Genomic DNA, 25,406 nt, shown 5'->3' on the forward strand with positions numbered 1-25,406 from the left:
GATTTATGACAGAGAGTCAAAATAGGGATTTGTGGTTTGCAGTACCATCCCAGCAATCCCTTCTTGTTCGTGGCTTTTTTCAGCAATCCCTATTCTCCCTCTTAAAATTTTCAATTTTTGATTCATCTAGTGTTAATTTCAGGTGCCATGTTTTATTGTGCAATCACATGTAGTTACGTGTCATAGAGCTATGACGCGTGACCAACCTCCTCTGATGTTACACCAACTTGTAATAACCACTATCTTGTTTATCTTTCAAATAGTGCCTAGCCTAGTATGAGGGCATAGGGTATTTGGTTTATGTGCTGTATGTAATACTTGAACTCTTGTATTTTATGGGTCAATATGACCCACCCTCATATTTAACGAGTTTTAAAAATTATTAAATTCTTGAGCTAACCTGTTGTTACTTACATTTGTTGGGATTGCTTAGTTTGTTCTTCTGAAGTGGTGTCGATCAGTTGAGCTATGGTGGACATTTTAGCTTCTCTCATAGCCGTTAACCTGTACATGTGATTTGAGTCATGACATCATGATTACATCATACCTCTCAATCACTTCCTGGTTGTTGGCTAGTTTACACTCTGCCACTTCTTTCATCTCTAAGGGAAAGAAATGGACACTATATACACAGGTATCACACACTACACAAGTACTGTATAGTGGAAAATTTTGGCAAATTTGGCGAGTAGGAATGGATTAGCCAAAATTTTACTCGCCATTTTTCTAATGCTGTTCATGAGTGAATATTGGTTACAGCGGTGAGTGGTTAGTCTTCCACAAGTCTCCCATTGAATATAGTATGGTTTTAGACTAATAGCTCAGGCATCAGCTCGAACGATTCAGCTCAGTGCCCATGCACATGCCTTGCCTCACTTGCCATGCATGTTCCAGTCTTGGACTTAGCGAGCTAGTGCATGTTGTTTTTATTACAGCTAGCTATTTGCATAAGAGAGTGTCGATTCGAATGAGAGGCACTGAACTGTAGTAGTTCGTCCATAGACATCATAAAGCTTCGTCTCCAATGCTGTCAGATTAAAATTGTGTGAGCAAAGTAATGTTATGCATTCGCCAAAATATTATTCGTCAATTTCTGCCAATGATCAATTCGCCAAACTTTTCTCCCACCAAAGTTTTCCGCTATTTGGTAGTCACACACAACACTACACAGGTTGTCACACACAACATTACACAGGTAGTCACACACCACATTACACAGGTAGTCACACACAACATTACACAGGTAGTCACACACCACATTACACAGGTTGTCACACACAACATTACACAAGTAGTCACACACAACATTACACAGGTAGTCACACACCACATCACACAGGTAGTCACACACAACATTACACAGGTAGTCACACACCACATCACACAGGTAGTCACACACAACATCACACAGGTAGTCACACACAACATTACACAGGTAGTCACACACAACATTACACAGGTAGTCACACGCAACATCACACAGGTAGTCACACACCACATTACACAGGTAGTCACACACATCACACAGGTAGTCACACACCACATTACACAGGTAGTCACACACATCACACAGGTAGTCACACACAACATTACACAGGTAGTCACACACAACATTACACAGGTAGTCACACGCAACATCACACAGGTAGTCACACACCACATTACACAGGTAGTCACACACATCACACAGGTAGTCACACACAACATTACACAGGTAGTCACACACAACACTACACAGGTAGTCACACACCACATTACACAGGTAGTCACACACAATACTACACAGGTAGTCACACACCATACAGGTAGTCAGACACAACATCACACAGGTAGTCACACACAACACTACACAGGTAGTCACACACCACATTACACAAGTAGTCACACACATCACACAGGTAGTAACACACCACATTACACAAGTAGTCACACACATCACACAGGTAGTAACACACCACATTACACAAGTAGTCACACGCAACATCACACAGGTAGTCACACACAACATCACACAGGTAGTCACATACCACATTACACAGGTAGTCACACACATCACACAGGTAGTCACACACAACATTACACAGGTAGTCACACACAACATTACACAGGTAGTCACACGCAACATCACACAGGTAGTCACACCCAACACTACACAAGTAGTCACACACCACATTACACAGGTAGTCACACACCACATTACACAGGTAGTCACACACCACATTACAAAGGTAGTCACACACAACATTACACAGGTAGTCACACACCACACTACACAAGTAGTCACACACAACATTACACAGGTAGTCACACACCACATTACACAGGTAGTCACACACCACATCACACAAGTAGTCACATGCCACATCACACAGGTAGTCACACACCACATCACACAAGTAGTCACACGCAACATCACACAAGTAGTCACATACAACATTACACAGGTAGTCACACACAACATTACACAGGTAGTCACACACCACATCACACAAGTAGTCACACACCACATCACACAGGTAGTCACACACCACATCACACAGGTAGTCACACACTACATCACACAAGTAGTCACACACCACATCACACAGGTAGTCACACCACATCACACAGGTAGTCACACACCACATTACACAAGTAGTCACACACTACACAGGTAGTCACACACCACATCACACAAGTAGTCACACACTACATTACACAGGTAGTCACACACCACATCACACAAGTAGTCACACACCACATCACACAGGTAGTCACACCACATCACACAGGTAGTCACACACCACATCACACAAGTAGTCACACACCACATCACACAGGTAGTCACACACCACATCACACAGGTAGTCACACACCACATTACACAAGTAGTCACACACCACATCACACAGGTAGTCACACACCACATCACACAGGTAGTCACACACCACATCACACAAGTAGTCACACACCACATCACACAGGTAGTCACACACTACACAGGTAGTCACACACCACATCACACAAGTAGTCACACACCACATCACACAGGTAGTCACACACCACATTACACAAGTAGTCACACACTACACAGGTAGTCACACACCACATCACACAAGTAGTCACACACCACATCACATAGGTAGTCACACACTACACAGGTAATCACACACCACATCACACAGGTAGTCACACACCACATCACACAGGTAGTCACACACCACATCACACAAGTAGTCACACACTACACAGGTAGTCACACACCACATTACACAAGTAGTCACACACTACACAGGTAGTCACACACCACACTACACAGGTAGTCATACACTACTTAAATAGCTACAGTTTACTAGTACTAGTACAGACTTCTACTAACCATTCATTTTGTTCCTTGTATTCCTCACTGAAGAAAAACTGGCATTCACTGAAACAATAACACATTGCGTAGTGTCTAGTGCATATTGACACAAACAATAACACAGTGTGTAGTGTCTAGGGGAGTTTGTAAAACGTGGAATACGGAATAACGGAATTGCGGAATAAGCAAAATTTTTACCTTGTAACAGCTAGCTCTGCATGGTATGCCACGGCGATGGATAAACAGCAACTGGGCGAGCATCAAATACGATGAGCACACAACCTATCCTCCTAGAACAATCTACTTTCGTTAAACTTGCTCCTTAGTTGATATTGCTACAAAACACTAAGACCTAGTTCTATTCTTAGGTCAAACTAGCTGCATCCAACCAAATTTATTAGAATCACACTATTGAGTTAGTGTAGTCCAGTGGTTGTGTTTGTCTTTAAATGGATTCAAAACTCTTCAGGTTTAATCAAGAGTGTAGGTAAGTAAGTTTTAGCAAAGGTAGATTGCTCTAGGATGATTGGTTGTGTGCTCGTCCTATTTAATGCTCGCCAAGCTGCTGTTTATCCATCACCGTGGTGTGCCATGCAGAGCTGTTACAAGGTAAATAAAGTATTATTACTATAGAGTACACACAGAAAAGTTTGGAATTTTCAACTAGAGTAGGGACCATAACACATCGATAAAAAGTACTGAAACAAGCTGGAGTAGTGCACAATATAGACACAATCCAAAACTACGTAATTGTCATAGCAACAGCTTTCCGCCATTTTGAATGGGGCCAGTATCAATTATTACGATTGCGCTACATTGAAATCCTATGATGAATAAAGCTCGAACTGGGGGGAATTGTCGAACAATTGGCCGTGGAAGTCTTCGAGGTTGTAAATTGGTTAGGGGCAGGTGGTTATCAGGGTTGAACAAGGCGCGAAGCATTGACAGCTCAAATTGCCTTGTTGGCCCACACAGGAAGCACTGCGAAGCAAATAGATAGTATTTTAGTATCCATTACTGCGGTAAAATATTTGTGATAGTAACCGTAGTAGCGGCTGACCATCCAGGCGCTCCTTGTACAGGTAAACAAGGGAATTAGTGTCGTCAGCGCTTTGCCTTGTTCATCACCTGCCTTTAGCCAGAACAAAGAATTTGCAGCATTAAAAGCTTTCATGGACTATTGTTTGACAATACCACTTAGTTCGAGCTTTCTTCATCGCTGAATTTCATGCAGTGCAGTTAGTGATTATTGAAATTGGCCCCATTCAAAATGGCGTCCAAAAAAGTGGGCGTGGTTTTGGATAGTGTCTATTAATTCACAGTAAAACAATAAGAAGTGTTATATCCCTACTGTGCATTTCCATCGTATCTTGAGCACAGTAGGGATATAACACTTCTTATTGTTTTACTGTGAATTAATATCGTGCACTACTCCAGCTTGTTTCAGTACTTTTTATTGATGTGCTATGGTCCCTACTCTAGTTGAAAATTCCTGTGTACTTGTTTGTTAACTTTTTTTTGTAAATAATAATTATGACTGGTGAATGCACGCAACTGCATTTGAAATGGTGTGTGCCCCAATTATCGTCTGAAAAGTGAAGTATCCATTACACTTCGTTGTTGGCTATGTTCAACCCGTTACACAGCAGTATGAATCAAGAACTGTTTGAAAAGCACCTCTGCTAACAAAATAGCCACTATGACAAATATGGACAACTTATGTTACGAAGGGAAGCCATCACGTGCTATCGCCAAATTGACACTTTTTGCTGTCAGCAAAGATGAATGGGACACAAAGGAGGACACTGGTAAGCCCATGAAGAATGCATTGTACGTACTGCGGTATGCCAAAAGGCACCTGTCGGGCAAAAGCAATGTCAAACAGTGAAAAAATCAAGCCCGTACCCTTAGCCGTTATCGAGTTATGCTTGTCTGAAGGCATCAGTCAGTTACTTACTTACTTAGTCAGTAGAAAATTCCGTTAAATAAATAATTTTTAAAATTCCGTAGCAACTTGTTGAAAGCGTTTCGGGTCAATCTGAAAGCTTTTTTGGGCTTAGTTTCACCTAACCAATACTGCCTGATCGCTGTTAGGGGAAATTGAGGCTGTTTTTGGGTGATATTATTTCGTGGGCCACGCCTACTCCTTTGTGGCCCCTACTATACACTACGACAGTGTATGATAGAGTACAGTATATAACTATTTGTACAATCTGCAAAAGATAAGTTGAGCTTATTCCGCAATTCCGGTATTCCATATTTTACAAACTCCCAGTGTCTAGTGTATATTGACTTGTTGAAGAAAGGGATTTGTCACTGTGAAAAAATGGTGCAGCCTTAAAAAGCTTAAGGTTGAAACCAAGACTTTTTAATGCTGAACCATTTTTCACAACTTGGCTGTTCTTGTGTGGATTTCTTGTACTTTGTAAGGCCCCAAAACCATCCTACCTTTGGGGTTTGTTTTACTCACATTTCTCTTTTCTACAGACACAAGGATGATTATTGAAGACAGACTTATAAATGTATTGTATTGCATGATTTACTTCTGTAATACTCTAATAGAATGCACAATTTTTGAGGAACATACATAGAATGTAGTCTCGTCCCCAGCCGCCCACGTGCTTGATCACATGAAGGTCGTCTGGTGACTTTGGTTCACTTCTTGACCCTAGTGGAATATTGCTACAAACATGTTTCTTGTGCTCATTTATGCTTACATTCAAATGAATAAACTCTTCATTCACTTAAAGGAGTGTTACTTTATAAAAATCGCTGGAGTGACTAATGAATGCCGATTAAAACTTTATGTACGAAAACCTTCTTAGCATTCGACTTAGAACAACAATCAACAGTAAAGAAGACCTTTGGACAACTACTAAGGTAGTTTTTCAGGTGTATACTAGGGTTGGGAGGTATTTAGGTATTTGCAGTTAAAAAGGTATTTTTCAGATACCGTTGTGGCTTTCTAAAAATACCGAATTTAATGTATTAATTAAATTTTTGGTGGTTTAGTGGTGGCTACACATGAAGTCAAGCCCCATACAACCATGTGTTTATGCTGTGGACAAGACAAACACAATAATTTACCTTTTGAGATATTCAAACCTTACTTTGTGGTACAATTGTCATTTCATTTGTTCCTTTAAAAGATAACTTTCACTACTAGCACAATGTGGGTACTAGACAGATGCTATCAGCATCAAGGGGCGAGCGTTTTGTGTGTGCAGGGTACAACATATTATGATTAAGGACGTTGCAGTATGATAGCAACTTGGATTTACAACTAAGAAGAGCTTCTGAAAAGTATCATGTAATATAATTTGCAAGTGTATAGCTATACCTAGTAATGCTGTTTAATTCATTTATTAATGTAGGGAATGATTTAGCTACTACAATATGATTCCTTACACCATACACAGAATTTTGCAATAAGTTGTAATAATTATTTTATGATGACACTTAAATGTGAATTACTCATGATTGCTACATATATGTAACATACAATATAATGATAATTTTACTATTGCTGTAGTTATGTCTGTGTGTTCAATATGAAATTCTTCTTCGCTCAAAAAATCATTCTCTTCATCTAATTCTTCCTCTTTGCTATCTAATTCTTCATCTTCACCATTTAATCCTTCCTTTTCACTATCTATGTTATCCCGTTCACCATCTAATTCTTCCTCACTAATCTTGTTCAAAATCGTATATTGTGTGCTCTTGTTCGGTGATGTTAGCTATTATCAGGATGTTTGAACAATCTGAAAGAAAGAATGGTGAGTGATCTGTATGTTGGCACTGTTCACTTGCATTGTTTGCTCTTCTCCTTTGCGTGTACTCTCGGTTTATTTGTCTTTGTTCATCAAAACTAATGTTTGCTCGTATTCTTCGCATGTATTCATGGCGTCTACGTCTCCTTTCTTCAGTCTCCGCAGGTGTTTCTGCAGTTCTCTGCTCTTCTCCTAGCATTTCTACGCTCACTGTCAGCCATGATTGGTGTCTTCTATTATGAAAACTGGTAGCAACACGTGGTACAACTTGACCGTGGCATTGACGATGACAAGTACAAATAAGGAAGTCCAGTAATCTACGCCGTTAATTTTCCCGTGGCATTGACGATGACAAGTACAAATAAGGAAGTCCAGTAATCTACGCCGTTAATTTGTCCGTGGCATTGACGATGACAAGTACAAATAAGGAAGTCCAGTAATCTATGCCGTTAATTTCCTCCGTGACATTGACGATGACAGACATTTCTTGTTATACTATCGCGTTCTTGTGTGACACTAAACAACTTGTAAGGTTTGTTTTTTGTATTTAATTGTGAAGTTGCTATATACTGACAGTTTTTCGTACTCAATTGTATATTGCCGTGTAATGGACGATGACTGACAACTCTCTCGCTAGTATGGGGCTCGCTTAGGCTCACCCCAATAAGTGTAAATCATAGCTTACCCAGGTTTTTAAAAGTGTACAATATAAAAGGTATTTAGTGATACCGAGGTATTTTTCCTAATACCGTACCATTCTTCAAAAAAGTAATACCGTCCATCCCTAGTGTATACTTTATTAATGCACACTTCCTGGGCCAAGAAGTTGGACTAATGTCACCAGACGACCTTCACATGATCAAGTGCGTGAGCGGCTGGGGACGAGACTACACAGAATGTTAGAACAACCTAGTACTTCTATTGGCAGATCTGTGAATGTTTATTCATAAGCAGATTTAAACTAGAATCTCCATTTACAAAGTAGAAATTAAATGAAGTGATTAACCAAGATAGCAGTGGTTAAGGATGCATGAGGGACTGTGGTTTTTTTGTTGACATTTTTGTGTAACTTTTTTACCCCATGGTGACTGCTCTATTAGAGTATCTTGATCCTGTGATTTACATTTGTTTGGTTTTCGCTATATAACTTTACTAGCTGCGGTACCTGCCCTTTGTGCAGGTTGAGCTAAGTGATTGATATAATAATATTGTGCCTGCCCTTCATGTAGGTAATGAGTATTGCATTGTATATACTTAACCATACATGTAATACTGTAAAAGCTGCAGCAGACATTCAAACTCTTATTCACAATCACATTTTACCCGTGTGTGTGTGTGCGCGTGCGTACACACCACTGTATTTGTAAAACAAACTGAAAGTGTACATATGTAACATATGGATTCCATACGATTGATCAGTTGAATATATAGCGAAGTTGAGTTGAATTAAAGTTGCCATGCTGATTATGTGATTCAGGGCTTTTAAGGGCAGGCCTGCAAATACAAGTTGCTTTCCACTGTTATATATCTGCTGTGCCCATGTGTGAACTATTGGCGTTAAACTCCATGCCAGCTGCAGGAGTTCTAGCATATGTGACCGTCTCAGCAAAACCCCGACTTGTTCGCACAAGCATGCGTATTGAGAAAATCGAAATAATAAAATAATTCGTGAAATTACGCATGCTACAAAAAAAACTACACAAGTTTTTATCGGGCCAGTACTTGAAGAAGGAAGACTCAAATCGATTACAACTATATACTATCTTATTCGCCTGTTCATGGAGAATTTGAAAATCTTTGTTTCGTTTCTCTAGCTCCAACGGTATGCGTGTCACGTGCGTTTGTTTGTAATGCAGTAAACGTAAACAAAATCGTCATCATTTCTTCTACCAAACCACCTTCATATCCATATGCGCAAGTATCTACAGGGCTAATACTATATCTTGGCTAATGTGCTGATTCATGGTGAACGTTTTAAGCCAAACTAAAAAATTGTAGACAAATCCAAACGGAAGTTATGGCTGCGAATGTAAGCGCCTGCAGTTTATTTTCAGTATAGTCACTGTACAAATCGATTTTCTTGCTCTTCCTACTGTCTAGCGCTATAATTCCAAAACTACACACCACAGAAGGCTTTGGTGGTCCATTCCTTGAATACTGCAGATATTGCTGAGTGAATAAAAAAAATTTTTTATTGTGCAAACAAGTTGGGTTTTTGCTGAGACGGCCACATATATGTAGTAAGTCAGTTTCAGTTCCCTAGTCTCTATCACTCCAAGTAGCTACTTGTCAATATTTGAATTCTTTTGCCTTTGGCTGGCTTACTCCAGCAAAGCTGTGTTTCTATCCCCTTCAGTTCTGCAATGTGCTGTTCCTGCCCTTTCCCAGAGTTCTTTTTCTGCTGTGCCCACGTCTGAACTATTGGCTTTGAATTTCCATCTTAGCAGCTGTAATTCTGTTGGAAGTTTATAAGTTATAGTTCCAGTCATTGTAGCCTCCTAAGAGCTTGTCCAGGCCTGTCAATTTTCTAAGTTACGCTTGGTTCTGTTTGTCTTTGGCTCACTCAAAGCTGTATTTCTATCTCATTTGCTTCTGGCCTGCACCGTTCATGCCCTTCACCACCATATTCTGGATGGCCAAAGATATCAAGCCTCTTCAGTCGTAAGTTTGTGTTATTTGGCATTGATGTTGTAAAACAGACGTCACTCCAGGCAGAGATGCCTCATTGTTACTCTCCTACTTTACTGTGATCCACCTATTCACCGTTCTAGAAGCACAGAAACTCATAGTGCATTGTTTAGAATAGTTCAACATGTCCCATGCATCTATCGTCATTACTATTAACATAGCAACGGAATTTCGATGTAAGCGTGTTTCCGTAAACTTGTGCTTCGTTCCTGTCTGTTTGCTTTCTTACTGAATCGTAAGGTAAGTTAATTAATTTTAGGCATCAATTCCATCATAGGATATACAATTTGGGGTAGAGAGTAGACTCACAGAGTTTGAAGTTAATTACTGACAAAATGTGGGAGTGGCACATGTCAGGAAACGCTGAAGACTTTTATGTCATAGTGAACCCTTAGCAGTAGAAATTTCCCATCAAAGGGTATGTATTATATTGTAGATTAACAGTGTAGGGCTGCAATTGCCACTCCATGTAGTGAATAGTAACTGTGCTGGACTTATGGTAATGGCGATTTTAGTGCTGTACAGTAGGGCTAAAATAAACATACCGAATATTCGGATTGGTTCAAAACAATTTTGCAATTCGAAACATCAAAGCTGCTACCTAATTATAGTAAAGATGGCGGGTACTAGTAATGAGGAATCTCTGTCAGTCTCTACAACTGCAACAACATTAGACACTGGACTAGAGATGTACTAATAATCGGATTGGTGATTGCGAGGGTGATCGGATAGGTTGCTGATATGCCTTCCATATTAGTAATGGGCACAAACACTCTGTGAACCGACTAGTTTGTATGGCAAATATGAGTATCAGCAATGAAAAGCTTTTTTGCTCTATAAACAAATAGAAAGCTTCCTTATCTATTCCGTAAAACACTAAGTTATGAGAAGTCATACAACTACACATGTTAAGAATTGCTATCATACAGTATGATAGTAACTGTATAGTAGGGACTACAAAAGGAGTAGGCGTGGCCCACAAAATAATATCACCCAAAAATCAGCCTCAATTTTCCCTTACAACGCTGAGGCAGTATTGGTGAGGTAAAACTAAGCCCAAACAAGCTTTCAGATCAACCTGAAACACTTTCAACAAGTTGCTACGGAATTTTAAAAAATTTTTATTTGACGGAATTTTCTATTGACTGACTAAGTAAGTAACTGACTAACTGATGCCTTCAGACAAGCGTAACTCGATAATGGCTAAGGCTACGGGCTTGATTTTTTCACTGTTCGACGTCGCTTCGGCCTGACAGGTGCCTTTTGGCATACTGCAGTACGTACAATGCATTCTTCATGGACTTACCAGTGTCCTCCTTTGTGTCCCATTCATCTTGCTGACAGGGAAAGGTGTTGGTTTGGCACGAGCGCATGATGGCTTCCCTTCGAAATGGAAATCGTCCATATTTTTCATTGTGGCTATTTTGATTGCAGAGGTGCTTTTCAAACAGTTCTTGATTCGTATTGCTGTGTAACGGGTTGAACATAGCTGACAGCGAAGCGTAATGGATACTTCACTTTTCAGACAATAATAATAAAATTGGGGCGTGGCACCATTTCTTTTGGTATGCGTAGATTGTAGAGGTGCTTCCCCGAAAGTACTTGATTCGAAATGCTGTGAACAGGTTGAACATAGCTGACAACGAAGCATAATGGATATTTCACTTTTCAGACGATAATTGGGACGCGCGGTGCCATTTCAGATGCGGTATGCATGGGTTCACCAGTCATAATAGAATTATTTACAAAGAAAAGTTAACAAACAAGTACACGAAAAAAATTGGAATTTTCGACTATAGTAGGGACCATAGCACATTGATAAAAAGTACTGAAACAAGTTGGAGTAGTCCATGATATTAAATCACAGTAAAACAATAAGAAGTGTTATATCCCTACTGCGCATTTCATTTAATATCATGGACTACTCCAACTTTTTTCAGTACTTTTTATCGATGTGTTATGGTCCCTACTCTAGTTGAAAATTCTAATTTTTTTCATGTACTTGTTGTGTTAACATCATAGGTAGCCAGTTCTATAGCAAAAGTTACACATCACTTCTGTTTTCTCCATGCCAGAATCATATACTCATACAGTAGCTACATCAGTAGTTTTATTTCATTTACACTTAATATTGCAATAATCGAATTGGTAAAATCGGTATCAGTTCTTTTAGGTACAAACTAATTGGATAATGGTACAACTGAAAAATCCTTATCAGTACACTTCTAGTAGCTACATCGTGAGATACTTCTACTTGAAATTTCTGTTAATAAACTCCTTGGTGCCAGTTTGATGGCAATTAATTTGCAGCAAATCCAGGGTCAATTGGTGCTACCAGAGCTCATAAGTGCCGCAATCGGATAAACTCCTGGTGCTATGGTTTAGGAGTTAGCTGGATAACAGACAGACAGACAGCTTTATATAGTAGATAGTAGGGCTGGGACGAAGCTTCGAATGTTTCGTGGGTTTGAAGGTTAAGTAAACTTCGAATTATAAAAGTATCTTTCGAAGTTTCGTAATGCATTCATAGTCTACACAAGAATTACAAATAAATGTCATTATCTTTATTGCAGCTGCTTATTCCTTTTGCGTGATCAATGTTCATCTCTTCGCGATCGATCTTTGTGTGCCACACCCACTTTAAAACCATTGCAATTCAGCGTGCTACCATAGTTGCAGCCTTAAAACACCTTATAAAGTGGTAGATAATACATGGAAAACATCCTTTTAGCCATTACTTGGTGTTTACCTACACATGATTGCAGTATAGCAGACACACACATTTGCAATCGATCAATTGCATTATTCAGTACTGCTGCTATGCACTTTCCAAATGCTTACAAAGTTATTGAAAGATAAAACTTAAGAAGGATTTGCATAAATACAAGAAAATCTGTAACTTGAAAGCTAACACAGAAGCTTCAAATGTTCTAACATTTTAATAGCAAATGTTTGAGGGTGTTTTATTAGAATGTTTGAAGGTAAATTTTAATATTCGTAACAGCTCTAGTAGACAGTTGTAATTCTACTGCTACTCAAACTATCAAAAGGCACTGCTAGATGATCAGCCTATGTACACACCAATTTTCAAGTTATTTCCATACTCAATTTACTCTGTAGCTGTAACATAAGTTTGATCTAATTTTACATGAACAAATTACATGTTTATGTTTTACAAGTAGGGATCAACTAGAATATAGTGCACCAACAAAAAGTACTAAAACAAGTTTGAGTTAGCACATATATCATACAGTACGATAGTACTGTATATTAGGGACATGAACGTGTGGGGGCGATCCGTGATATAATATAACCCAAAAACCTGCCACGATTTTGCCTCACAACGACATGACAGTATTGGTCGGGTAAAACCAAGCCCAAAAGTGTCTTCAGATCGACCCGAAATGTTTGCGTCAAGTTGCTACAGAATTTAGAAAAAAAATGATTCAACAGAATTTTCTACTGCCTGCCTGTCTGCCTGCTTGACGCCTTCAGTCAAGCGTAGTGGAAAAGCAGCTACAGCTACAGCCCTAATTTTTTCGCAGAATCGTTTCTAGTTTGCTTAAGAAAAAACCTTTGGTATATTGATAAGCATACAATGCTTGTGCTATTGTCTTACCTTTTATCCTTCTTTACCATGGCCATCAGTCAAGGTTCTACCGCTGAGTGTTAATAGACTATAATACGGCTTCCATACCAGTGTATATTGCATCAAACTATTCGAATACACGTGGTCGCCGCGGTTGCACCAAAAACACACGCATACGTGACTCGCTGTTGATATCGATCAGAGAGCAACTCACGGCGAACTACATAGCAATGTGTAAGTCAATAAAGATAGTTTATTTAGTAACAATGTTAAACCGAGTCGGGTCATCCAGGTCCTGCTTTACAGATTATTCAGGTCTGACCCCACATGCTAAATTAATTGTGGACGTGTTACTACACGTCATAGCATAGCTCTGCTTCTTTCATGAGCCACGCCCACTTACGTAAATTACAGCCTGTAGACATATGGTAGCCACATCCATTCATCAGTGTGTAGGTATGCACGAATTCACGCCCACTTTATGTAAATTACTGTCTGTAAACATATGGTAGCCACGCCCATTCATCTGTCCGTAGGTGTGCACGAATCCACATCCATTATTGTCTGCAGGCTTATGTATAGCCACGCCCACTGATCAGTTGTTATTGTATGAGTCATGATCTAGTATAATAGTGCTGTGAGTAACTCAGCAGATATTTAGTGGTCATGAGCTTGCAAAAAACTTCACATACAAGTATAAGAAAAATTTTGGAATTTTAAATTAAATTGGGGACAGTGTATAATGCTGCAATAAAAAGTACTGAAACAAGCTGGATCGGAGTAGTACGTAATGTCCAAATATTGTAAAACAATAAGAAGTGAATATCCCTACTGTGCAATACTTGTATATATATACCATCCAAAAACAGCTTATAGCTGTAAAAAAAGTGCGTGTCCAAGTAAAGCAGAGTTAACTGCGACAAAAAGTAATGATATCATAATGCGGCCATGTGCGAGGTGTGCAAGTTGTAAAATTAATATTAGCTAATCAGATAATACAATGTTATTGTTAAAGTGTTAATGAGAACTATGTGATGCTGCTAGTTTTTAAGTGTGTGAGCATCTTCATAAATGCCAATTCTCAATAAAGCAATGTGTATAGATTCTCTGATAGTAATAAATAGTTTGAGTTTGGCCACCTTTCCTTTGTTCGTAGCATTGCTGTATACAGGAAAGGCGGCCAAACTCAAACTATTTATTACTATCAGAGAATCTATACACATTGCTTTATTGAGAATTAAATTTATGTGGCATTTATGAAGATGCTCACACACTTAAAAACTAGCAGCATCACATAGTTCTCATTAACACTTTAACAATAACATTGTATTATCTGATTAGCTAATATTAATTTTACAATTTGCACACCTCGCACATGGCCGCATTATAATATCATTACTTTTTGTCGCAGTTAACTCTGCTTTACTTGGACGCGCACTTTTTTTACAGCTATAAGCTGTTTTTGGATGGGATTTCAATACTTTTTGTTAGAATAAGCAATGCACTGTTGATAACAGTAGGTGAGTTTCCATGGTTTTGACAGAAACCCCAGATTACAGTGACAGAATATTAAAATATAACTGTAATTTTAGTGGCCAGGGCCGCCAACATTGGGGGTAACTGAGGTATTTTGCCCCCTACCACAGCCTGAAAGGGGCCACTTGAATACCTGTTTAAAGAAAGATCGATATACTCTAATAGAACAGTCAGGATCTAGACCCTTCCTTGCCCCTGGGCCCCTCTTTAACTCTTTTCCCTGGGCCCTTTAATTTCTCTGGACGGCCCTGTTAGTGGCATGCAACTGCAGTCAACTAACACCCATTTTAACTAGTAAACCCTTAACAATACTTTGCCTTTCATCTTGTACTGCATTGAAACGATCAAGATACTCTATTAGAGCAGTCACAAAACAGCTGTAACACAACAATCAATATTTAGCATAGTTACAACTTCTGCTTAGCATCGGATTGTATAGTTCTAGCTACTTACAGACTTTACAATATAAAAATATGGCACTTGTAGAAATGTGACTGTTCTATTAGAGTATCTCGATCTACTTCAAGCATTGACTAATTCAAGTGAAGAAGCTACGCCCTGCCAAGAGATCTTGTGAAATGAAATGAGAATAGTAAAGAAAAGGCAAGTATGTACAGAGACAACAGAGGGGCGCGTAATTATGTCCTGTTGTAAATAAACGCCTTTAAAATTTATTTTACTACTAAATAAACGCACCAGAATAGGCTTGTGTGGCTGTTGTCTCCAAGGTTGTCTCATTACTTGTCTTTTCGTGTTGAAGAGATTTAGTCACAATTGGTGAGTTTAACTATACATGTATTTGTGTTGTAAAACTTAATTGTAAAAAGGCGATTAGCACATATCATGATAAACATGTATTTGTCACAGTAGAGTCTCTCACGAAGTCACGATTATTACGAGACATTGGACCAGGGTAAAAAATTTACTGCTATATTTAGAGGTTGTAGCGTTTGTATATCTTAGTATCTTAATAAATAATCCTCCATGATCACTAAGGCCACTCCAATTGGTAATTATGTTTCTGGTCCACCGCCCGCATCCTTTTTACAGAAAGGGAAATTTCAGAAATACATGGGGAATATGCCCGCATCAGATTTTTGAAAAGGCTGGATTTCAGAAACAAATATTGGGCTGCTACAAACATGCTAAATCTAACTGCTTACATGTTACTATATGTCTTTTATCAGTGAAAACCTGCAAGAAATGGGATAGTGCATAGCACAGATCGATATACTCTAATAAAACAGTCAGAAAATCACAAAAATACTCTAATTGAGCAGTCACATCATTGTTGCTTTGTTGCTGAATTCCGCCCACCCGCACCTAAAACCAAACTTCAGATGACCAGAAACATAAAAACAAATTGGAGTGGCCTAATAACTAATGGTACAGTGAAAACTGGTCATTATTCAGGCCGCAGGGACAAAATTTTCTGACCTTGCCTTTTAAAGAGGTGGCTGCATTATGCGGCCTTAAAAAAAGGTAAGAAGCATGCTGTTCTAACTGGCTATAGAGATGGATTTAGTGTATGACAGCGTATGAGACAGTGAGTACTGGCAGCAAGGGGGCAGCCAATCTGTTAGAGCACCAAAAGCACTGCTTCAGACATAGGCAGTTGACTGTCAGCCCCCAGTGTAAAAAGTTTCACTATTGGTCCTTATAAGCTCCTGATGAAGAAAGTGATGAAGTCATTATCCATAGGATATATTTTTCAGAGTATCCATTTCAGTTCTACAATATAGTAGCCAAGCATAAGATGAACATAACACAGCATTCCAGTAGTTTAATGGTGACCACAACACTGCCTGAGTTAAATTGTGGTGAGATTTGAGACTATCAGAAGCCCTGGAATGTCTTCAACACATGAAATACCAAATATCTAATGCCTGGCTTTCATCCACAGTGGACCTGTCTTGGTGGCCACTTGTACAGAAGGGAAACAGCTGCCACACAGTCTTGCGAGCGAAACAGCTAGTTGCCACACCCCTTAATTATCAATTTGTAAAATCTTTAGCAAAATTGTGCGTGCGAGCAAGTGCGATGTGGCAGTGCTGTGTATATGGTTGCTGCCTAGCAGTGACACATCACGAGTATTGAAGTCACAATGCGTTACTGTATCATCCATCTAAATACAATCTCTGAATGTGTCATTTTGTGTAGAGAGCAATCTTCCACAAGAAGTGACCTGCAGGTTTCAGTGTATATTGTTAACCATTAATATTGTTCACAATATTGTGAACTGTATGTACAGTGAAACCTCACTTAGTGGCCACCTCTTTAATAAGACCACCTTATTATATTGGCCACCTCTAGTAGGTACCAAATATAGCTAAGCATTACTTATGACCTCATTAATAAGGGCACCTTGTTATTCAGGCCAAATTTTTTGGTCCCACAGCTGGCCATATTAATGAGGTTTCATTGTACTTATGTGAATTTTTATTTATCGTAACTTTTCTTCAGGTTTACTGATGGGCACTATGAAGCATTGTTGACTGGTACGTGTATAATGTGGTGACTTGAAATGCTAAAACAGTACGTAGCATGTCTTGTATGTACATGTAATGTGTTGTAATGTGTCCACACATCCACACATCTTAGAAATAAATATAATTGTATTCTCTATAAATAGTCAGTTCCATTGTGCCACTGGGTCATAAGCAGTGTTGGGAGTAACGCGCTACTTATGTAACGCGTTACGTAATATTATTACTTTTGTGGTAACAAAGTAATATAACGAAATACGCTATAAAAACAGGTAATATAATGCAAGCTACTTTACTTACAAATGTAATGCGTTACCTAAGTAATATAGTTACTGTAACGAATCTAATATTACGTAATATTATTACTACAAGTAACGAAGTTACTAATCTCGTTAGTTATCCTCTGAGTAATGCTCAGCCACAGCGAAGTAACGAGGCCTACTGAATGAAGCTTATTCACCAGCTTCTTACTTATAACCAAATTTGCATATTGTCCAACAGCGCAATCATGTCACGTGATAAGGTGATAGTTTCACACGTGACAGCTTAAGACTGTGGACACAAAGTAATATAATATGTAATATTATTACAGTTACTTTATTTTATGGGTAATATGTAACTGTAACTAAATAGTTCAGTTGCAAGTAATATGTAATATGTAACTAGTTACTTTTACAAAGTAACTTGCCCAACACTGGTCATAAGTTGGTTGAGTATGGATCATCCAGGACACTTGAGTCACATTTTGTCCTGGCCAAGTGGATCTCATCCACTGACAGAATATACAGGATCAGATCACGTGTATAAATTGCGGTGGAACTTGTTTATTGCCACCTTCACTCATTCAGCAGGTAATAGTGTATAAATTCTCAATTGTAATTGGCTTTTCAAGAGTGGTTGTCTTTCTATACTAGTGGCCATTAAGACAGGTTGTACTGATAGAGTGTACATACTAGAGATGCAACAATATCCTCCACTTAGTGTCGTTTGATAGTGATGCAATGGAGACGGGGGTTACTATTCAGTGGACTGGACTACTGGACTGGAACACTAGACTGGACTGACATATTTTTGGTTTTTGTACATTCTATGGTTGGATTTATTATGGAATCTTGCTAGTAAGCACCCTTAGGGCACCTGCAGCCCACTTCTAAATGCTGAAGATGAGTAGTGGAATATGTGAAAACTGTCATTTACATTATGCCACGATACAGCACTTATTTCTTACCCTGGTGTGTAGTAATGCTGCAGGCAGTGCAGAGAATGTGACAGCATTAGTTAACCAGCGATCAACTTGCCTGTAGACAATATATCCTTCGAGATATCCTTAGAGCAAGCTTGAGGAGCAAGCTAGTCTCGCTGCTATAGACTTCTGTTTCAGTGCAGGGCCTTATCAATTAAAGATATAGCTAAGCGCCCGTACTGAAAAATCGAATTGGTAAGCTCCTGCACTGAACTAGAGGCCTGGCCATGCGAGACTAACTTGCTCTTCAAGCTTGCTAAGGATATCTCGAAGGATATTGTCCACTGGCAAGTTGATCGCTGGTTAACTATTGCTGTCACATTCCCTGTAGTGCCTACAGCATTACACACCAGGGTAAGGAATAAGTGTTGTATAATAGTAGCAAATTATTAAGAGACAGTTTTTGCATATTCCACTGTTCGTTTTCAGCATTTAGAAGTGGGCTGAAGGTGCCCTAAGGGTGCTTAGCTACTAGCAAGACCCCCATAGAATGTACAAAAACCAAAAATATGTCAGTCCAGTAGTCCAGTCCAGTGTTCCAGTCCACTGAATAGTAACATCCCAATGGAGACTATGTATTATTGTATTTAAATACTATACTATTATATTGCATCTCTAGTAGCACGTATTTATAACAGGAATGTTTGTTAACTGTTTAGACATACTGGAGCCACACCCATTCATCTGGATTCTACAAATGGAGTCATACCAACTTGTTGTCATCATACTTACTCGTTACTCCCATTGTGTTTGGATGAATATACATGCCGTCATGTGAGACTTGCTACCATGGCGGGCCACCGGAAAACATAGCAGTTATATTACAGTCATTATTGTACAATTCTTACATTATTGTTGTGAAAAGTGTTTGGTATTCATGCGTCTCCTCTGTATGTTGTAATTACATGTGTAATTTTGTGTGGGGGTGCTGTAAAATGCAATAATGCATGGTGACAATTGTATTAGGTGATTTTGCACACTTCCTTTTAAGCTAGTTACATGTGCTAATTACTCACAGCTTGTGTCAACAACTGGTAACCGCAGTTGTACTCTTGTGTCATTCTTTAAGCCGCGCCCTTAGAGGACAAATTATGTGGGGGCGACTAATTTCAAAACGAAGGATGGTATGCAGCACCATAGATTATATCTATGGACTATATATAATCTATGGCAGCACACTTCTTGGTGGCTATAAGTACTGATTAACTACATAGAGTGCCAGTTCATCAATACCCAGTGACCGCAGTTGTGCTCTGCATTATTCTTTAAATTCCGAGTAAAATTCTTAGAGAGCAAATGACGTGGGGGCGACTAAATTCAAATTTCAAACTAGCCATTCACGAAAACAAATGTTTCAATCTGAACGAAACTTTTAGAACAGTTTAAAGACATATTGCCCTACATGCCAAGTGAGTATTACGGAAAACAACAATCTGGGATTTGTATTTGGCCTCTAGGTCGACTGAGGACGACTGAAACTTTGTTTGGTGCTGAAATCACGACTGTAGGGTAATCATGTATGGTGAAATCGATGATGTGAATCTTGAGGTGATTGAGTGAATACTGAAGCGATAACAGGGCGATCAATGTTCGGAATGCACAAAGGAATGCAAGGCATACACCTGCGGTTGCGTCTAACTGCATGCGATAAAAAAAAATTTTAAAAAAAAAGAAACTTCCCCTTTGATGTCGGCAACCTCGATCACGAAACAATCGGCATGGATTTGCTTCACTGCTTGTGTGGTAGTTACTAGTGACACGATGAGTTCAGCTCCAGAGTTTCAGAGGGATAGCGTAAGTGACGGGTGGATTACAGGAAGGCCGAATTTGACAACGTTCGTTCTTGTAAAATCCTCACGTAGTGGTCGCGTCATTTATTGTCTGCGGCGCGCGTTTCTGCTTTACTGGCCACGCGACTCACTACCGTGAGTCTTGATATATACATACATATTACCAGCATTGGTACCTGCCCTACCTGCAGGACTATAAACATTTTAATGCTGGAAACAGACACCAAGCATTAAACAGCATGCATGGTGATGTTACTTTTTAAAAATATGAAGTTTGTTTAGTCTGTGGTTGTGACAGGAATGTAGCTCAATTATTCAGTGAGACTTCCCTACCAGTGCCTTCATAAACAGGCCAAGCTTAGTGTCTGTGTATAGCATGCATGTTAGTGCATGATCTTTATGCCATCTATTAACTGTGCATAGTGAAATAATGAACATGCAGGGTTAGTTAAACTACTTGCAAGCTAAGGCAATACCTACATGACAGGTGGTATACACATAGCACAGTTTCAGTATGCTATGCACTAATTAAGTTTTAATGTTGTAGTGACACATACAGCCCTGTATAGCTATATCTCTTGCCATACAAAACCCCATGCAGGTACCTGTGCAGGTGTTTAAACATTATCATTAATTTTAAATGTCCTATCATTAAGGTGATGTATATCATTTAAGCAAATCTAGATCTAGAGTGAAAGGATGTCACTCATGTCCAAGTTTGCTGTCGGATGTATAAGCAGGATTAGTGTAATAGTTTTATTTATTCATTTATTAAGGCTTTACAGCACAAGTGTTGAAGGTCTGTAGGATACCTGGTCCTACAGCCTGTTTAAAGTTGTTACAGAAAATGTGTTTAATTGTGCCAGGTCAAGCAATTGCACACACACACACACACACACAGACACACTTCCCCTCAGTGTAAACTACGGTATCTGCATGGTGCCAGTAATATTATTACTTTTCAGATGTACAGTATAGGAGTAGTGTTGCACCGATATCCAAATTAGCCGATTATTCCGATAACCGATATTAAGCAACAGAATTAGCCGATACCGATAACCGATCCGATATACACTAATAACACTAACACTCATCCTCATCATTATTAAATGGCTCATATTAGTGACATAACCATTGATATACAGCTCATTCTAGGCTAAAATGTAAAGTTAGATGTATACCACAAGTAAAAGTTACTCATGGTAAACAGGTTTTAAGTACATTTTACTACTGCTACACAGTTGAGACAAGTGGCTGGCACTACATAGAAACCTAAAAACCTCAGTTTATTGTTGGGCATGGCCTAAACCCTGACAGTTTATTATGGGCATGGCTTGTAGTCACCGCTAAACCATTAACACATAACTTGATTAAAATGCCAAATAACTTATGTCTAGCCTCCCCCACATCATTATACTACACAGCGCAGTGGAGATTAACATCGGCCTTGATTTAATCAAAACCGATTAATCGGCTAGTAGCCAATATCGGCCGATACCGATTATTGAACCGATTATCGGTGCAACACTATATAGGAGTACTGTACTTTTCATACACACAAGCATAGACGGTGGTCTGGCTCAGAGCGATTTTCTCTAGTACTCAAACCACTGCGATTTTCGGTGATAAGGATATCAGTAAGTGTTTAACTAATCTATTTCTAGTCGTAGAACGAACTAATACGATTAGTTTGGCTAGTTTTAGTGATTTACAATATCACGCATGTGATCAATCGTGCTGTCTTAGTGGAGTCGTGTTAAAAAGCTTCGTGATCAGATGATCAGTAAGTGTTATTCCTAGCCGTAGAACGAACTCGTAGGATTAGTTTGGCTGGTTTTAGTGATTTACAGTGTGTTGGACAATACACGGCATCGCTTTGATCCTCCCACGCAAGGTACAATATAGTTGCTTATTTTCTACAGCAGTAATGAGGTAAAGTGTCATACAGATCAAGTGTGAAAGAAGTTTTTACCTAAACACTGGACAAACACACACAGAGACAAATATGCTGGCAATTCACCTGCCCTACCACAAAAGTGCTAAAAGAGTCCCTATGATAATGTAAGGCAGTCTATGTGCCAGTGCTGAAAAACTGTGAGCATAAGAATTTGTGGATAAAAATTTTTGCATGGAACAGATAGAACAAAAAGGTCATATAAATCTAACAATTAAATCAATTGTTGTAGAATATCAGTACATCAATCTATGTGCAAAATTACAGTTTATGTTCAGCAAAAAAATTGATGACGCCTTCTTTGATTGACTTCCCATAGCTACATCAATTCATCTGTATGAAACAAACTAGTTACGTAGATTGATCACCAGTTCTATGAAAAGAACAGAAACAAGTAAAAAAAAAATTAGGAATTTTAAACTAGAGTAGGGATTAACTAGAATGTAGTGCACCAAAAAAAAGTACTGAAACAAGTTTGAGTTAGTATAATGACAGCAAATTACTGTAACACAAGAATATCCCTACTGTGCATTTCAATTATGGAATCTCCACAGCACAGTATGGATATTCCCTTCCTTTTGTGTTACAGTGATTTGCTGTCATTATACATCTATATAATTATACTAATTATAAATTTAAAAATAAAGTAGGAATCCAAGCGATAAAAAGTAGTGAAACAAGAGAAGAACAATGATAGCTATTACAGCATAGCTCGGTGGGAAATCCCTACTTTGGCATGATATAGCCATTATTTTGTGTTCAATACCAAAGTAGGAATTTCCCACCGAGCTATGCTGTAATAGCTACCATTGTTCTTCTCTTGTTTGGATTCCTAAGTTATAATTTTTAATATACTAGTTTTTTGTTAAGGCATACAGCTAGCTATAAACACGTGACTGTTCTATTAGGATGACTGCTGTGTTAGAGTATCTCGAGGCAGCCTGCAAGATGTACTCTTGCCAAAAATGGGCGTGGTTTTGATAGATTATAGAGTATGTCGAGTCAACTTTCCAAATTGAAGGTGTGTGATTACTGAAATACAGCTAGTGAAAGGGGTGTGTCATCGTGGTTTCAATCGATAGATCGATAATGCGTAGAATAAAGAATGGGCGTGATCTTGTGACCTATCATGAAGCTATCTAGTACCAGTACCTCCGTACAGTACCCTCCGTCATAGATTATATCAGTAAGGAATATAATCTATTCCTCCGTACAGTAGTACAGTAGCGTAGTCTAAGCGTCTTAAATAATCTTGTGGCATCTATCATGCTGTTTAAAGAAAGTGTTGATACGGAAAATTAATGCCTCGGTGTGGTTTCGTTGGATGAAGAAGACAAGCAGCCTGGTTGAAGATAAAGGAAAAGACAAGGCGCAGAGGGCACACGCTCGTCGGAACCCCAAAAGGCACATCCCACTGGTGAGTTTGTTATTGTGGTGTAAAATGGTGGCTGTGCGCTGCTTCGTTTGGGCTCTAGGCTTGCGACTGTGGTCAGTGAATAATCTTGTGGCGTCTATCATGCTGTTTAAAGAAAGTGTTAATACGGAAAATTAATGCCTCGATATGGTTTCGTTGGGTGAAGAAGACAAGCAGCCTGATTGAAGATAAAAGAAAAGACAAGGCGCAGAGGGCACACACTCATCGGAACCCCAAAAGGCACACCCCACTGGTGAGTTTGTTATTGTGGCGTAAAATGGTGGCCGTGCGCTGCTTCGTTTGGGCTCTAAGCTTGCGGCTGTCCGAGTTTTGGCAATTTTTTTAAAATTTATATCCGGCCACCTGTAAGCGTTTTGTTGTATTTAATGCTGTTTTATGTACTATATAGACTAGTACTATTCCGTAAAGGTGATTTTCGTCTTGTAAGATATCTCTAGGATGATTTTTAAAAGCGGAAAATTTGGTGGCGCGCGAAATTTCACCTGGATTCCTACTTAAATGGTATGACCGTACCATTTGATAAAGCTGAAAAGCCGTCTGTCTGTCTGCATTCCATTAGAGTTCATGCATTCTTCTTGCCAGTTGCTGCACGCATCGAAGCGGTTTTGGCACCAAACAAAGCACTCATCATCTAGGAATAAGCTAACCTTATGGTTTAAGACAAGTGTACAGGAAATAAATAAGGGGCCTAGAGCACGGGTACCAAAAAGCTTTAAAGCAGCTGGAGCCCTGGCACTGCAAAAACACACAAAGAGAAACAAAACACACACACATCAATTAGATAAAATTAATTAGTTTAACAAATCCAACAGATCTCACAGTTTTGAGGAGCGAACATTGAAAATTCTGTATGAGCAGGATATTGCAATTCTGGCAGTTAGATCAAACAATGGCTTAATAAGTTAGATCAAACAATGGCTTAATAGCTCTGGATGGTACACTGTAACTTGCATGCACGAGACACGTTGGTTAGCATCGCACGTGTAAAGTGCCCTAGCAACCAATCTCAATTGTAACAAGCTGGGCATACAGGCCAGTACATCAGTGTTTGTAGAATGAAATACCTATTTGGTACAAAGAACTTACAAAGAACTTACATAGCAAAGCAGTGTGTTAAGAAATGACTAAACTGTGCCAACTAAAATTAGCATGTCCGTCCCTGTTCAACTTTGCTAAGACACTAATTCTCTGTGAGTGCTATCCCACTAGAGAAGGTTAAGAATGAGTTCTTATCCCATGACCCGTCGTCTGGAACAGTCAGTTGAACTCAAAACACACGAGACTAATCAGCACGTGCTTGTTCTACTTTGCTAAAAACGAATTCTTATCCACCCATTGTCTGGAACAGTCAGCTGAATCCAAACACACGAGAAACAAACAATTAGCCGATGTTCATAGAATGACACAAATACCTGTTAGATTAAACCACGCCCACGTACCTGTTCTACTTTGCTAAAAACGAGTTCTTATCCTATACCCACTGTCTGGAACAATCAGTTGAACTCACACATATGAGAAATAAATGTACCGGCCAGCAAAGAAAGTCAAGCAGCGCGTACTAAATAAATTATTACC

At 39.1% G+C, this 25,406-nt stretch overlaps 1 protein-coding gene and 1 long non-coding RNA gene across 9 annotated transcripts in view; one reads left to right on the forward strand and one right to left on the reverse strand.

Moving 5' to 3' along the window:
• The window catches only part of LOC136243227 (M protein, serotype 49-like), a 47,095-nt gene that overhangs the window by 18,085 nt on the left and 3,604 nt on the right, over positions 1-25,406 (reverse strand). For 5 of the 6 annotated variants that reach the window (XM_066034744.1, XM_066034745.1, XM_066034743.1 and 2 more), the window contains exons 3-6: positions 5,928-6,008; positions 3,359-3,406; positions 548-602; positions 415-504 (exon numbers count right to left, since the gene is read on the reverse strand). In XM_066034744.1, the coding sequence (XP_065890816.1) occupies positions 415-504; positions 548-602; positions 3,359-3,406; positions 5,928-6,008 (274 nt within the window). The remainder of the gene's footprint in view (positions 1-414; positions 505-547; positions 603-3,358; positions 3,407-5,927; positions 6,009-25,406) is intronic. The other variant, XM_066034746.1, reaches the window with a different exon arrangement.
• LOC136243232 (uncharacterized) lies at positions 14,863-19,556 on the forward strand. 3 transcript variants are annotated; one of them, XR_010694796.1, is made up of 3 exons: positions 14,863-15,700; positions 15,791-17,458; positions 19,312-19,556. It is a non-coding gene; the product is annotated as an uncharacterized lncRNA (long non-coding RNA). The 3 variants fall into 3 exon arrangements; XR_010694795.1 differs by having other exon boundaries at positions 14,863-17,458; XR_010694797.1 differs by having other exon boundaries at positions 14,863-17,421.

Source organism: Dysidea avara, chromosome 13 (assembly GCF_963678975.1).
Source record: "Dysidea avara chromosome 13, odDysAvar1.4, whole genome shotgun sequence".
Classification (NCBI taxonomy): domain Eukaryota; kingdom Metazoa; phylum Porifera; class Demospongiae; order Dictyoceratida; family Dysideidae; genus Dysidea; species Dysidea avara.